The 17304-nt window shown below is 40.9% G+C and overlaps 1 protein-coding gene across 1 annotated transcript in view; it reads left to right on the top strand.

Annotated features, from left to right (window-relative positions):
• The window catches only part of C15H10orf67 (chromosome 15 C10orf67 homolog), a 106710-nt gene that overhangs the window by 65832 nt on the left and 23574 nt on the right, over positions 1-17304 (top strand). The window contains exons 11-14 of the mRNA XM_068986751.1: positions 486-653; positions 10997-11079; positions 11162-11227; positions 15912-15999. Of these exons, the coding sequence (XP_068842852.1) occupies positions 486-653; positions 10997-11079; positions 11162-11227; positions 15912-15999 (405 nt within the window). The remainder of the gene's footprint in view (positions 1-485; positions 654-10996; positions 11080-11161; positions 11228-15911; positions 16000-17304) is intronic.

Here is a 17304-nt window from a genome sequence, read left to right as displayed (position 1 = left end):
GAGGTTAGAGCAGTGAGAGCAGGAAGTATCACTGGTGTCCCGACCCCCAGGCTCGGTGCCCTGGCCCTTCTGACGCCTGTCCCATGGCTTCCACCTGCCAGCCCTGCTCCTACTGCCTTCTTAGGAATATGAAACATTCCTCAAGCTACCGCTTCATCCCACCCCACAAAAATCCCACCTCCCCAGGAACTTTAGAAATCAATGGTCTGTTGGTATGTTTGTCTCAGTACTTGAGCATCAGTGGGAGGGGCAGAAAAACAGGCCCCACCGGCAGACTAAATCAGGCGGGGTTTGGGCTTGGGGGATATGGGACGGTGGCACTGGGAGCAAGACAGATCTAGGCCCCTTGGGACTGAAGACTCCCACCTGTGGTTCTAGCTCAAGAGAGGAGGGCAAGGGAGCAAAAGTGAGGGAGGTGACTCTGAAACACGAGTAATGAGAATGGCATTATGGGTAGTAACAGAATGGTTCTTCTTCTGTGCCAGAGCCCCAGAAGCATCAAGGAGAAAGAGACCCCTTCATCCCAGTGGCCCTCACAGCCCAAGAGTGCAGGTGTAATTTCTCTGAGGCCACGTTCTTCCTCCGTCGGTTCATCGCCTTCTAAGACCAAGAGGGTCAAGAGTTCAAAGACTTTCAAGGAGGAACCACCCACGGTGAGACTGGTTCACAACCCGTGACACCCTCACCTGCAGAGGGCGCTGTTAGCACCGCTGCAACCTCAGCGTTGCTTCTCTGGTCCAGCAGCAAGGCCAGTGTCAAACACTCCACTCTCCTTGCCCCCTCTGTGGGCGTCTGGACAGAAGGCTCTGGCTGCTCTTTCCACACCAGCGTGTCCTCATCAGGCCCTTTACCTTACCCAGGAGGATGCCACCTCTGTGCTTAGCTTGGTGGTTTATTTGGCTTAGTCAGCAAGCCTTCATGGATCTCTGTTGAATTAGTAAGATAGAGAAACCTTCCAAGCACTTTCAAGGTGTAAAATCTCTAACTCATGACTGCCCAGTATCTATCAGAGGCTTGCAGGATCTTAGTTTCCTGACCAGGGATTGAACCCATGTCTTCAGCAGCGAAAGTGCAGAATCCTAACCACTGGACTGCCAGGGTACTCCCTAGTTATAGGAATAGTTGCATTTCTCTGAGGAACTGATCTATCCTGTGGGCACTGTGAATCATGCAACCAGTCATAACTCCTTTTCCACACCATTTGGAAGCTTAGATGCTGATCGGTGACACGTACTTGCAAGGTACAGCATTTCCTGGAGAGAGTCCGACCACGAGCACATTTTGGTTTCCCAGACTCTTGTTGCTGTGTGTCCCCACATTCTTCCTCCTCCTCTCACAGAGGGCAGAGACTACCGCTCCAACACTCAGGGCAGGAGGACAGAGTAGAATCTTGCTCACTGTGTCATTCTGGCTCCAGACAGGGCAGGAAAAGGCATCACCCTCTCTCCATCACTCACCAGGCAGGAGGGTCACCACTTGAACCCAGCAGAGGGGAGTGAGGGCGGTGGAGCAGAGGTGGAGGGAGGCAGGTGTAATGCTTAGTGGGGAGTTGCTCCACTTGGAAGGAAAGCCCAGCAGCTGAGAAAAAACACTCTCCTCTACAAGCACTTCCACTCTGCAGAGAGTTAAGATACATCAACAACCGGAAACCGATGTAATTTCCCAATGAGGAGAATGACACTTGGGGATTATGGCGCATGCCTGACCAGTGACTAGGTTCCAGAAGTAAGATTTTTTGGAATCCAGGTCTGGGAAGTATTTGGGGCAGTGGGGGTTGAGGGAGGCAGGACAGGGGGAAACCCACACACACAAGGGGAAAAAAAACCAAAACAGAAAGGTAAAAAGCAAGTGCTGGGCTTGAGTTTGCAGTGCTGCCTGCTAACCAGGGTGCAGGGGCCCAGCCTTACTGGGTGAGGGGCTCTAGTTCAAGCCTGAGACTTAGGGAGCCTGTGGCCACAGTGGCATCCTGTTCCAGAAACCTCTGAGCTGCCGTGAAATCAGGGTGCATGCCAGGGGTCTGTGGTCTGAGGCTCTGAGATGATGGTGGGAGAATCGCAGAGCAGGGTCAGAAACCCAGACAGAGCAGCCTGGTCCCTGCAGCAAGCCCAGGGCTCTAACTCAATCCTAGCATTGCAGACTAGACACTCCAGTGTCCCCAGTTTACAGATCAAAACTGAGCTTCCAAAGTCCCAGCTACAAGGGGCTAAAATACTGCCCATTCTCCCCCAGGGAAAATGTATCATGAAGGGGAGACAAAAAAAAAAAATACACCATGATGAGGAGAAAGGATATCTGAGAAAGTGTCATGAGGATTTTCTCTTAAGTGTCCCAGGCTTTCCTTCTGACCAAAATGATTGTTATCTAAATGTTTCTGAAGCTTAACAGTACATTTTGTCAGCTGCAGAGACTCAGAAGTTAATGTGTAACAGTAAGTAAAAATTGGACTGGGGGAGGGGAGAGATGACGTAAGCTGGACTTAACATTTTCATGGGAATTGACTTGATTTTTAATGTGAAATATATTTTTCTAGCACACTGTTATTACTTTCATATACACTTCTGTTAATGATAATCCTATTATAGTGAGTGTTCCCTTCCATCACCTCCCCATGCAGTATATTCTTCACTGTAGATGAATTCTCCATATATGTACTCTGGTTATCATTTCCCTGTTTCTCAGAACTCTTGAATATTTTGTCAATACCGAGGTAGTTGGACTCCTTAAAAATTGTCTCTAAAGGGTTTTATCATCTTGACCATGTGTAGATGACCAAACAGAGGGCTTGCTGCAGGAACATTTTACATCAGTCATTCACCTTATCTAATTAATCATACTTATTTTTTGAAATCTGTGTCATTCTGTGGGAACAGCACACGTGCTTCACCCAGTGGCGCACACGGTGATAAACGGAGTATTTAGCCAGTCTGAAAAGTGTGATAGGAACATTGCTGTCTGATTTCTGTTTATGAAAGATTTCACAACGTGAAATTTGTGTTTGGACAGCGTTTTTGTGTAAAGTTTATTTTTTGATAGCTGTAAAACATTTCAAATACTGAGGTTTCACAGAACAAGGTTAAAACTGGGTTCCTAGCTTCCCCTCCCCTCCGCACCCCCAGCCCTGCTCCAGGGTAATTAGTGAATTAAGGCTGCACCCAGTAAATGCTTCTCTGGAAGACTTCTGAGCTTCCACGGGGTCACCTGTCTGTGCTGATGGAACATATGGCATGTGCTTAGATCTGCAGAAAGCATCGGGACCTTTCCGTGTGGGAAGTGGGACAGGGGACCGTCAGTCGTGTTCCCATCCGTAAACTTCACTAGATACAAAGCAATTTGGACAGCATAAAAGAACTTTCATAAAAACTCTGGAATACTGTTCTTTAAACAATTCAAGAACTGCACGGTGAAGTACTTTGCAATAGTTTTGTAAGTATGAGCATAGTCATCCTGCCAGCTAGTAATTTTTAAAAATTATTATGATTATGTGATATGGAATTATTATGGGTGTAGAGAATTCTAGGTAAGGTGGATGAAAGGAAGATCTTTCCCTATAGCTCTCCTATACATTCCTTTTACTGAATTGAATTGCACGTGAAGTGGAAAATAAACTCCACCAGAGAAGAAAATCATACAATCAGTTCGTCGTTTCATTATTTTGTTATTTTTTTCCTCTGGGCTTGGCTTGATAAAGCAGGCAGTTCATAGCTCTGCAGAGCTATGTGAAAAAGCCAGTGTTTTGCTCTTTGTTGATCTGTACCCCCACCCCTCCACAAGGTGGTGGAGTAATACAGAGCTGGGACCGTCCTGAACACGTATACAGTCTTCAGAGGCTGTCAGAGGGAATTTACTGTATTTTGATAGACTGCACGCTAAGTCGTTTTAGTCGTGTTTGACTCTTTGCAGCCCTATAGACTGTAGCCCACAAGACTCCTCTGCCCATGGGATTCTCCAGGCAAGAATGCAGTGGGTTGCCATGCCCTCCTCCAGAGAATCTTCCCAACCCAGGCATCGAACCGGTGTCTCTTATGTCTCCTGCATTGTCAGGCAGGTTCTTTACCACTGGAGCCACCTGGGAAGCCCATTGATTATGTTGACACAACAACATTTTTCCTAATCATACTGAATCTTTGTTTCCTGATAGGAATGACTCTTTTCTTTTTTATTTTTCTGACCATGCCAAGAGGCTTGCAGGATCTTAATTCCCCCACCAGGGACTGAACCTGGGGATCATGGCAGTGAAAGTGCTGAGTCCTGACCACTGGACCACCAGGGAAGTCCCAAATAGAAATAACTTTAAAATGCAGAGATTAAAAATAATAATAATAATAAAATGCAGAGATAAGTGAAATCATACACTACAATTACTTGTTTTTGTTTTTAAACCAAATTTGTCATTTGCCACTAAAGTGAATGGGTCTTTAGATTCTGCTGTCAGAGACCAAAATGGAAAAATTGGAGAAATATCATTCAGCCAAAAGGTGGCTTTGACTTTTGTGTTATATTATTCTAAATAGCTGGATGATAAATAAGTACTTATAGTATATTTGGAACTGAAAATATTTTGGTGAAAATAATCTCCAATGTCTCTTGCACAAATGAAAAAATTTTTTTGTTAAAAAATCACTTGAAAGGTTTTACACTTTGCTTCTTGTTTATTTTCATTGGGGAACAATGATAACATTTTACTTGTAAAATGTATGATATCTTAGTGTAATTTAATTTAAAGCCCTAAGATATTGCTATGGAAACCAGGGAAGAAAGAGATTTGTATCAAGTTTTATTCTTCTGTAGACACTCTGAACCATGGGGCAGACACTAGGTCCTGACATGTATTAGTAATATTAACTATTGATAATAGTAATTGATAATACCACCTGGTAGTAACAGAAAATGTCACCCAGGAGCTCCCAGGGCAGTATTCTGGCTCCGCACTGCGTCGTGTTGCTTTATTCCATTTTCCTTGGTTTTAGCTGTGGGCTTCTCCCCAGTTCTCCCTGAAGTCGGGGCCAGTCTCGAACACCAGGTCATTTGGTCAGAGTCCTGACCCTGCCCAGACTTGGGGCTCACCCCCTGAACATTTGACATGCGGTCACTCACCTAACTGCCATCGTTGCATCCACCAGTTATGCTGTGAATTCAATCACAGACAGATGTCATAGAACAACTTCAGTACCAACACTCCCCAGCATCAGCCTGAGGCTGCTACACCCCACCCCGGACGCTAGCAGTGCACTGCTGCCCATCCTCTTTGGATCCAGCTCTTCCACCCTGTCAGTGTCTTCAGCCCTGACCTCTGCAGTCCTAGGTCCCAGGTTTCTCTTGAACTCCTAGGGTTTAGTTTTTATAAATTACAGCAGACGTCAATTTCCTTTTCTTTAGGCATGTATTTTCATAGACTTCTCTGCATGGAATGCCTCAGTGTAGTCTCTGTTCCTCAAAAACCTGAACTACTTAAAGGAAAGCTACTGTTTCCCCTTATTCACCTGTTACATATGACTGCTAACTTGTATTTCCAATCAGCCTTAGGTGACTAAGGATTGCTTACTGAATTGATTCTATGCCAGCCAAATCCAAAGAGTTTTTTCATTTTGTTAGCCTATGCAACCTTATTAGGGAATCAAGGTACACTGATTTTTAGGCTTTTTGAAAATTTTGAAAATGGCCTGAAGATCTCCTTCACCACTTTCTATGTGGGAGATAGTGCTCTGTTCTATCCAGAATAGAACAAGGAGATATTGTAACCAGAGCCCTGAAGTGTTATGGAGTCCGGTTAATCCAGTGGCTGAAAGCATTATGGTGAACCCACATTGGACTTCACGCCACCAGAACTGATAGACATGAGCCTGAGCAACCTAGGGAGTAATTCTGATGATCTGTCTCTCTAGCTGAAAATATACAAGTGAATTCTGATTAAGCTACACAACATTTTTCGTCTAGGATTCTGGCTTTCGCTGCTGATGCCTAGGTTCAATCCCTCACTGGGGAACTGAGATCCCACCAGTCACATGGCTGTTCAGTGCCACTGAGTATATAATATATAGATAATCAATTACATACAGTATTTCACTCCACAGAAGTAACAGTTTCCTTAAGCAATTTCTGTCAGTTTGCTAATGGTTTCTTAATACTTTGTTTCTATTCAGGGGCTGTTCCTCCTCTCTTCCTATGCTTGTGACATTCTCCATTCCATGCCCCTCCTTCCCCGCTGCACTACCCACCACACACTGGCACATTACTAGTGTTCAAAATTAGTAGTTTGCTTAGAAGATAATTAGAAAGAAATGATAATATCAAAGTCAAGGTTAGTGAAATTTTAGAGACAGAAGATCATCTTTCTTCCTGAGTTAGAAACATCGTTTTGATGATAATATATTTGATGGTTTAAAGGAGAGGTTCAAGGTGGTATTAAATCCAGAATGAATGGCCCAAGTTTAAGAAGAGGGATGTTTGTGGAAATTGGGAGAAATTAAAGAATGTAATGAGTCTTTGAGAATAAAAGAAGAAAGGGGGTATGATAAGGAATATGGTTGATCTTATGACAGCTAATAAACATAATTGTGCTTCTGTTATTATTAATAGAAACCTTGGCTACTGATTCCAGATTTATATTATATTTATTGAATGTTGGTTTTTAACCTGTTGTAAATGCTTAAATATGGGAAACATTTAAGAATCAGGATTTCTGTTATGAATAAGACTTATTTCTTAATTTTATGGATTTTAGTTCTATATATATATATAAGGAGCTTTCCTGTGGCTCAGAGGTTAAAGCGTCTGCCTCCATTGTGGGACACCCGGGTTCGATCCCTGGGTCAGGAAGATGCCCAGAGAGAGAGAGAGAGAGAGAGCCCTGGTGACTCAGATGGTAAAGAATCTCCCTGAAGTAAATTCAAGACAGTATGAGAAATATTTTTAATGAGTTATTTCTAGTCACAATGTTTGGTTTTCCTTGTAATAATTTAATGTGTATTTTCCTACTTAGGAAGTTATCTACTTTCTATTACCACTCATTTTTACCTCTGTCTATTGTTTAGCAGTCCGGTGTTTGCACCTGTCAATGGAGTAACCACATAAAGACCAGCACATGTATTCCAGTGAAAGTGGAATGCCAGCAGCTGGCAAAACAAAATGACAGTTTAATGTGGACAGAGTCAGGATTCAGTATAACGTGCTACAGCAGAGTTGAAAGTTCAACTCAAACTGGAGAGCAAACACTCTAGTCTACATGCGGTACTTTTTTTTTTTTAATGAAAAGAGAAGCTATCTTTGTCATGCTAAGAGTATTGTCTTTGGGAGAGATTGAATAATTATTTGCTTTACATAAGATAGGCTTTAGCAGGGTTTTATCTCTAGTTATTACAGAGTTGATCATTATATGAGCGTCAGGAAAAGGGAGCCTTGAAAATTGGAACTAATTTTTACTGTACACGAATTTAAACACAGAATCAATTTTTAAAATAAACTTTCAACTACTGATATGACTTCAGATAGAGTGAAATAAATATAAATGTCCTTCTCAGTGGAAACTTATTTTGCTTTGCCAGTTTGTTTTCCTAACTTTCTGTGGATTCTTTTTATTTCACTTAATTAATTTGTTTATTCACTTATTTTTACTATTGGCCACACTGGGTCTTTGCTACTGTGCGTGGGCTTCCGCTAGTTGGGGCAAGTGGGGCCACTTGATAGTTTGGGGCTTCTCATTGCGGTGGCTTCTCTTGTTGGTGAGCACAAGTTCTAAAGATCATGGGCTCAGTAATTGTGGCACAAGGGCTTAATTGCCCTGTGGCATGTGGAATCTTCCTGGACCAGAGATCCAGCCTGTGTCTCCTGTATGGGCAGGCAGATCCATTCGTATACAGCCCCTCCAAAGCTTGGGGCTGTTATTCCTATGGTTCTTCGGTCCCCTGTTAACCAATGGCAGTGTTCGCAGTGTGTACTCCTTGTGCCCTGGTCAGAGAGGCATTTCAAGTGGATTGTGCTCTTTGAGAACAGATAGGTGGAGGGAGCCCCCAAAGTGCATGCCTCCCATAGCTTGAGTGATTCCCACATATTGGAAGCCAAGGAAGGCTGATGAGAATGAAGACTTTCACTATTTTGTTAAATTAGTGTTGCTGTGCCTCCGGTTTTGTTTTTGATTCCTTTCCTGCTACATGGGCCTTGGGGAGATTGAGTCACTATGCTGGTGATGGTAGGTGGTAGTTTTCTCCAGGAAGGTGTGGAGACAACCAAGGGAACAATAATTTGGGTAGTTCTAGGACCACCAGAAAGCTCTGCAGGATGCGGGGACTGATGGAATAGAAGTTAGAGTTCAGTGAACTCAGGTAAGAGCTGAGGGTTACGGTCAAGTTCAGGATTAAGTCCTGCTGAGAATTCACCTGTCAGGGGATAATCAGAAATTATCAGCAGAGGGTTCATAGACCACAATATAGACATTCGTATATTGAAACCATAATAAAGGCAACCCCAGTAAGAGCTAAACATTTGCAAATAAAAAATAGAGCATGTGAGGAAAGAGAGAAGGTAGCAGGTAATTCAAATGCTCTAAATTATTTTTTTTAATTAAAAAATTTTTTCCATTGGTTTTATTTTTATTTACTTTTTAAAATTAAAGTATAATTGGTTAAAAGTAAATCTGTAAAGTAAAATTATAAAATAAAATAATATTTGTAAAGTAAAATTGATAAAATTAAAGTATAACACTACAGTATTGTGTTAGTTTCAAGTGTATGGCAAAATGATTCAGCCAAATTTTTTCAGATTATTCTTCCATTGCAGGTTATTTCAAGAGAGTGAATATGGTTCCCTGTGCTATATAGTAAATAAATGCTCTAAATCTTAATCTTTATTTGTGGAGAGCCCAAAGCACTAAAGGCCACTATTTATTTATAATTATAACAATGAGAAAAACTAAAAACAAAACCTTTGGCTTCTGGGAAGTGAGAGTTTATGTTCATATATACTATCTGCTGTTTATATTTTTTAAATTGGCATGCTTTCTCCATCATTAAATATCTAAAGTAACAGGGATGATGAAATTAATGTTAGTATGTAGAATAAATGGCAATATGTGTGACATACCTGGCACATAGTAGACACTCAAAAATAATAACTTTTATGACTGTTAATTACAAATTTTGTCATTTTTTATATGTGGCAACTAATGTCAGCTGCATCCTCACTGTCCCTTCAAATGTAAGTAAAGTTGGCTCAAGCCTACATTCTTCGCTTTATGGGAGCCAAAAGGGTGTCCACTGGTTTCTGCAGATGCCCATGGCATCTTCTCATGGCTTCTGCTGGGTTTAGGCTCCTTCTCCTACTGAAACAAGTCAGTTCCTGAGTTTCATGGCACTCTGTCATCCCAGTTCACATTTTGTTGAATCAGATTCTGAACTCAACCCAATTCTTCAGCTGCTACTAAAACCACCCACTCACAGGACACCTTTTAGATGGACAAGGTTGCCGAAGGTGAGTGACAGGGACAGTTTGCATCACCCAGACACCATTTCACATTGAATGTTGGCATCACCCCTGGGCACAGGTCACCTTGTGCCTTCACCACGCACCAGCGCCTCGTGCCTTAGGGTCCTGCCTGGCCATCCTCTGCTTTTATAGCTCTTCTCATTGCTCAGGGGAGTGCTGGATTCCTTTCACTTCATTCAGCAGACCTGGCTTCAGACCCTGCTTGGCTGAACTGACCCCCTTAAGACAGGCAATAGGTCAAAAGATCTTGCATAGCCAAATAAGTAAATAAATTTAAAAATAAAGTTTATTTATTAGTAAATAAATGAGCAAACAATGCATTACAGTCTAAAAAACAAAAAAGTAGAAGTGATTTACTTAAGTATTTTGAAATGCAGCATTTTTATATCTATAAGTGGGATTCATTTGATGTAATTCAAAAGATAGTTGAGGAAAATAATTTTTTTTTAAGCTTTTGACTTCACTGGGTGATAACTGCCTGCTTATTTAAAAATATATACATATATACATGTTGACCCATATACAATTTCAGAGTAATGCATTTAAAAAAACAAATTTTTTAAAAAGCAATAGTGGGAACATTGGTTTTAATCAGTTATAACTGTCCAATTGCAAATGCAGTGTGTAAACCCTGAGTCTTGTAAATTAATTGAGGCAGTCAAGATCCCTATGGAACTAGTGTTGGCATGATTTTTCTCATTTGCCTTTCTCTAAACTACAGAAAAACCACACCTTCATGCCTTGATTTGAAATGTTATATTTACCTTAGTTTATTTTCTCTCCAGGCTACACATGAAGTACCTGCTGTGATGCAAGGGGAGAAGATAAAACAATCAGTGGCTAAGGTATAGTAATGACTATGTGACCATTATTATTAACCTATATGTTGTTTATATGGATGCTGACTATTCTGAGAAAGTAGCAATGACTTCGAAAGCTACACCAAGAATCAATCTAATGAAGAGACAGAGCACCTGATTGCCTCTATAGGGTGATTGCCTCTACAGATTCTGGGGTATCTCCCTGCCACATCCAGAGAAATCTCATGACATGCCTATAACTCCACTGTTACAGATTCATTCCTTTGCCAAAACTTCATCCCCTTGTAAAATATAAACAACAACGAGAAATAACATATAGCTCTAATGTGATTGAGTTGGTCAGATCCTTTCCTGAGGATAGTTTTGATAGAGGAAATACAGTAACTGGGGGCAGCTGCCGCTATAATGAAGAGATTTAGAAAACGCGATACCTAGTAGGGGAGGGGTGATGAAGAAAAATTTTGGTTGCTTCATAATGTTGTCTCACAGTGGCTGCTTTGAAGTGAATCATTTACGGGAAGTGGAGGCATGGGATCTTACATTCTTCCAATTCATGGGAATTTGCAAGTAAATGTAACTCATTGTTCTCTCAAATTATTTTTTATGGTATGCTATTTAATAGAAATAACATTTCAGATTTATGGATAATACAAACAGGATTCATATCATTAACTTTGTCATGTATTTTCTATTGAAAGATTGAAGAAGAGAAACGTGTTTTGGAAGAGCAAATACAAGTATTAACGTCTAAGTTAGAGAAAGAGAAAAAGAAGTCAGAAAGGTATTGGTAATAATAATTTATAATTGTTCATTTGCAGCTAGTACATACTGTATATATATAACCATCTATAAATTTATTACAGGATTAAAAAGGAATCAGAACATATCAACAAAAACTGGGAAAAGAAATTCTTAATTCTCAGGAACAGGTATAGTGTGGTGATCTATACAAAGTCTATTTGTAAAAAACATGACTAATCATCTTTTAAGGAAATTGGGAGCCTAGCATTTTTCTTGTGTATTAAGTAATATAAAATGCCATCACATGCTTCTAATAAGAAATGCAAAATAACTGACCTAAAGTAGAAGAGTAGTCAAAGTCACTTCAAATAAAAACTAAATTCCAAACTCTGTTTTATTCCTGATCTCAGTGTTTAAATGTAAATAATCAACAGGATGGACAGACTCTCTTAATAACTGGTTTAATCAGACCCACAGAGTCATCTTCCGCCATAGGCCTATTAAAACATATTCCTGCTTATTTGCACATGATAATAATTATCTTCAGATACAGAGATCTGAGTGAGTGAGGGGGGTGTGCTGTCCGGTTGCTTAGAAGAGACTCCCCCCTTCCCCCCAAAGAAGCCTCCTGTGCAGAAGTGCTGGGATGAGCGTTGGCTCATGTGTTCAGGAACAGTGAGGACACCAGATGCCTGGAATGACATGAGCAGGGGCGAGTGGTAGAAGAGCTCAGAGAAGAAGAACATTTGAGGTTTTGCTCCGAGATGGGAAATCACTAGAAGCTTCGTTTTTCGTTTTTGTCTTTCTCCCCTGCGCTGGGTCTTCGTTGCTGTGCACCGGCTTTCTCTGGTTGAGGCAAGCAGGGGCCACTCCTTAGTTGCGGCGTGCGGTGAGCTTCTCTTGTTGCAGAACATGGGTTCTAGGTACCCGGGCTTCAGCAGTTGCAGCACACAGGCTCAGTAGCTGTGGCGCACAGGGTTAGTTGCCCCATGGCATGTGGAATCGTCCCGGACCAAGGATCAAACCCGTGTTCCCTGAATAAATTTCTCCAACATTTCGGCCTTGAGGGAAGTCCACTCTGGGACTTCATATTACCAGTTTGTTTTAAAAGGATATAACTCAGGAACAGCCAAATGGAAGAGATGCACAGGGCAAAGTTTGCGGGCGGGCTCTCAAAACTCCTGCTCCCTGGGCAATGCTACTCTCCTCATACCTCCACACGCTCACCAACCTAGGAGCTCTGGTTTTTAATTGGTAAGAAAATCTCTTTTACATGCCTACTAGGTCATTACCACACTTAAGAAACCTAGCAATATAAATCCTTTAATATTTCTTATTAACCAAGTCATATTCAAATTTCTTGGTTATCTCAAGGGAATCTTTTATAGTTGTTTATTTAAATCAGGATCTGGAATAAATAGACCACTGCATTTGGCTGTTACATCCTTTATTTTTATTTTTTTATTAAATTTTAAAATCTTTAATTCTTACATGTGTTCCCAAACATGAAACCCCCTCCCACCTCCCTCCCCATAACATCTCTGTGGATGATCCCCATGCACCAGCCCCAAGCATGCTGTATCCTGCGTCAGACATAGACTGGCGATTCAATTCTTACATGATAGTATACATGATAGAATGCCATTCTCCCAAATCATCCCGCCCTCTCCCTCTCTCTCTGAGTCCAAAAGTCCGTTATACACAGCTGTGTCTTTTTTCCTGTCTTGCATACAGGGTCGTCATTGCCATCTTTCTAAATTCCATATATATGTGTTAGTATACTGTATTGGTGTTTTTCTTTCTGGCTTACTTCACTCTGTATAATCGGCTCCAGTCTCATCCATCTCATCAGAACTGATTCAAATGAATTATTTTTAATGGCTGAGTAATACTCCATTGTGTACATGTACCAAAGCTTTCTTATCCATTCATCTGCTGATGGACATCTAGGTTGTTTCCATGTCCTGGCTATTATAAACAGTGCTGCGATGAACATTGGGGTACATGTGTCTCTTTCAATTCTGGTTTCCTCGGTGTGTATACCCAGCAGTGGGATTGCTGGGTCATAAGGTAGTTCTATTTGCAATTTTTTAAGGAATCTCCACACTGTTCTCCATAGTGGCTGTACTAGTTTGCATTCCCACCAACAGTGTAGGAGGGTTCCCTTTTCTCCACACCCTCTCCAGCATTTATTGCTTGCAGATTTTTGGATCGCAGCCATTCTGACTGGTGTGAATGTTACATCCTTTAAACCTTTTTTTTTTTCCTATAACGATCCCACATAAGCCCCTTTCTTTCCAGTCCATTGATTTGCTAGAGAAATGTGTTCATTTCTTATGTGGAATGTCCCCCATTCTGGATTTGGCTAATTGTTTACACGCATGTGTATATGTGTGTGTGTGGTGCCTTTTAGCATGTTCTTCAGTCTGTACTTCCTACAAACTGATCTTAAATCTAGAGAGTTGATTAGATTCAGATTCAATATTTTAGGCAAGACTACTTCACGCGAACTACTAGGTAATTCTTACGCATCCCATCATAGGGCACTTTAGTGTCTGGCTTTATTTTAATCATGTTATCAGCCTGATTCATGAATTTCAAGGTTTACCAATTGACCTTTCTCCAAATGATCTTAACATCTATTAATAATAACAAACCATGAGTCAAGATTTCATTAGGATGGCAAATTGTTAATACTTCAGTTTTATCTTTCTTTCTGCATTTCTTAGCTAAGTTCTATCAAAGAAAAACATTCCCCTCAACAGGTTACCCTGAAATATAGTTTCAGATGAGATGAGGCAAGATAAATGCTTGATCCTCTTTATTTATCAATATTCAGAATAATGAGTTGGTACCCTGAAACCTCATTGGAGAGTCTTGAACTAAGGAAACACCCAAATGATCTGATGTCTTGAAAGAATAATTCTGACTTCTGTATTGATACAAGGCCATAGGGAAACCAAAGGAAAGGCAGGGAGAAAAGTTAGGAGCTCCGGAAAGAATAAACCTCTTTTAGGCAAAACATGATGGTGATTTGACTGGGATGGGAGACGTGGAGGTGTTGCTGCTGCTGCTGCTAAGTCGCTTCAGTCGTGTCCGACTCTGTGCGACCCCATAGACGGCAGCCCACCAGGCTCCCCCGTCCATGGGATTCTCCAGCCAAGAACAGTGGAGTGGGTTGCCATTTCCTTCTCCAATGCATGAAAGTGAAAAGTGAAAGTGAAGTCGCTCAGTAGTGTCCAACTCTTAGCGACCCCACGGACTGCAGCCTACCAGGCTCTTCCATCCATAGGATTTTAGGAGGTGTTGAGAAATGATTAAATGTGGGCTATGTTTTGAAAGTCGTCTATGGGGTCACACAGAATCAGACACGATTGAAGTGACTTAGCAACAGCAGCAGCAGCATGTTTTGAAAGTAGGAGGTACTGAAAGATTTGCAGCAAGAGGGGAAAGAAAGAAGTCAAGTTTGATTGCAAAGATTTTTTACAACAGAAAAGATGAAGTTGCCTTCAACTTCAAACAAGCAAGCTCATTTTGTCAGGAAATCAGTTTTTATATGTGAAATTCAAGATGCCTCTTAGTACCCTAAGGGTAGATGTCTAGTGGCAGATGAATATATGAGTCTGGAACTCAGAAGAAAGTTGAGGCTGGGGGCATACATTTGGGGTGCATTAGTATAGATGGTATTTAAAGTCATGGGATTAAATGAGATTAACTAAGAATAAGTGTTGGAGAAAAATGGAGAGATACAAGGATTGAGTTCTAATATTTGGTGTTATCTGACTTTCAAAAGCTTGTATTGATCTGATGTTTTCCCTTTAAAGGATGTCCTCTTTTGTGAACTCTTTTCATCTTCTTTGCTTTCTTCTCAGCTTGTGAAATTTGTTTGTGTATTCTTATTTTTAATTCCTTGTCAATTTTGAGTGAGTGAGTGAAGTCACTCAGTCGTGTCCGACCCTTTGCGACCCCACGGACTGTAGCCTACCAGGCTCCTCCATCCATGGGCTTTTCCAGGCAAGAGTACTGGAGTGGGGTGCCATTTCCTTCTCCAGAGGAACCTTCTTCCCTGGAAGAAGAAAAGTCCTGGCTTCCCTGATGGCTCAGAGGGTAAAGCACTTGCGTGCAATGCAGGAGACCTGGGTTCAATCCCTGGGTCAGGAAGGTCCCCTGGAGAAGGAAATGGCAACCCACTCCAGTATTCTTGCCTGGAAAATCCCATGGACAGAGAAGCCTGGTAGACTACAGTCCATAGGATCGCAAAGGGGCAGACACGACTGAGTGACTTCGCTTTTGTCAATTTTAGATGTTACAAATACCTTTTCCCAGTCTATGAACTTTGTGTATGTTGCCCTTATTGTACAGAAATTCTTAATCTTTATCCATCAATATTTTTCCTTAGATGTATTTAGAAAATCTTTCTCCATCTTCACTAGGATATTCTCCCACTTCTTAAAACAAGCCTTCTTGACTTACCTCTCATATTTAGGTCTTTATTCCAGTTCTTTCTGGAGTGGGATATGGTGCCACTTTGGTCACATACTATGTTCTAGTATATTCCTGAATCTGTTTCAGTATTCCTATTCTATTCCATTTATTTTTCCTTTCCAGGATATTACTATACTATTATTTTGTGATATATGTTAATATCTAGTATTATTAAGGCTATTCCTCCTTATTTGCTTTTCACGGCTGGAAAATATATAATTTTAGAAACCAAAGAGTGATAAGTTTATATTAATATTTAAAATTTTTTACTTGCATCTCTTTGTGCTTATACTGAAAATTCTAGTTTCTTATCACATGAACATAATACCAATTTGCTCTCTCCTATGATTTCTGCTCATTTTAATTCCATTACATGTTTTATTTCAGCTTTCATGTCCTTAAGAATGAGATGTTTACTAGGCACACATTATTTCGTCAGTTTGCAGTGCTGGCTGATACATCCTTCAATTATGTTGTAAGTACACATTGGGGTAGATGCACTTTGTCTCTTTGATGTCTCTTTTTGAACTTAGCTTTTTTAGAATCCCTGATCTTGGCCCTGGAGATAGTACAGAGAGGCACTGTGCTAGATGCTGATAGCGTAAGACAGTGTTTGAACCCAAAGAGCTCAATGTAGTATGAGACATAGATGTGTAAACAAATGGCTTCCATGTGATATGGTTGAGCTACAGTGGAGGCAAGTGAAAATTTTAGAGGAGGGTGACTCATTCCTCCTGGGAGGAATCTATTAACCTGACCACTGTGCACATGGATGGAACACAGGAACAATCACAGCTAAAGATCCAAGTATCTAGTCACTTCCAAATGGAAAAAGGAGGTACAAGAATCTGTTCCTAGTACCAGGCCATTCATTTTTACACTAGAAGTAACCTATAGAAGAAGCCCAATTCCAAAATAGACTTTTTTAAAATTGAAGTATAGTTGATTTGCAATGTTGTCTAACTTGTGGTGTACAGCAAAGTGATTCAGTTATTATTTATATACATATGTGGTGGTGGTGGGGGGGCTTCCCAGGTAACTCAGTGGTAAACAATCCACCTGTCAATTCAGGAGACTTAGGAGACTCAAGTTCTATCCCTGGGTGGAGAAGATGCCCTGGAGGAGGGCATGACAACCCACTTCAGTATTCTTGTCTGGCAAATCCCATGGACAAAGGAGCCTGGCAGGCTACAGTCCATGGGGTCGCAAAGAGATGGACGTGACTTGCGACTGAGCACACACACATGTGTATATGTATATACACATGTGTATATATATATATACACACACACATATATATATAACTGAACATATGTACAGTGTATATATATTGTTCTTTTTCAGGTTCTTTTCCATTATAGGTTATTACAAGATATGAAGTATAGTTCCCTGTAATATAAGTAGGTCCTTATTGTTCATTTTACATGCGCTCAGTTCAGTTCAGTCGCTCAGTCATGTCCGACTCTCTGCAACCCCATGAATCGCGGCACGCCAGGCCTCCCTGTCCATCACCAACTCCTAGTGAGTATCTATTTAATCCCAAACTTCTAATTTATCCCTCCCCACCTCTCCCCTTTAGTAATCATTTTTGTTTTGTATGTCTGAATCTATATCTGTTTAGTAAATAAGTTCATTTGTATCATTTTTTAAGATTTTATGTATAAGTGATATCATAGACAAAATAAACTGTAAAATTATATCTATGATATATACTATATCGGAGAAGGCAATGGCACCCCACTCCACCACTCTTGCCTGGAAAATCCCGTGGATGGAGGAG

Source organism: Capricornis sumatraensis, chromosome 15 (genome assembly GCF_032405125.1).
Source record: "Capricornis sumatraensis isolate serow.1 chromosome 15, serow.2, whole genome shotgun sequence".
NCBI lineage: Eukaryota > Metazoa > Chordata > Mammalia > Artiodactyla > Bovidae > Capricornis > Capricornis sumatraensis.
The sequence above is the reverse complement of the archived record's forward strand: the minus strand, read 5'-3'. Positions and strand labels throughout refer to the sequence as shown.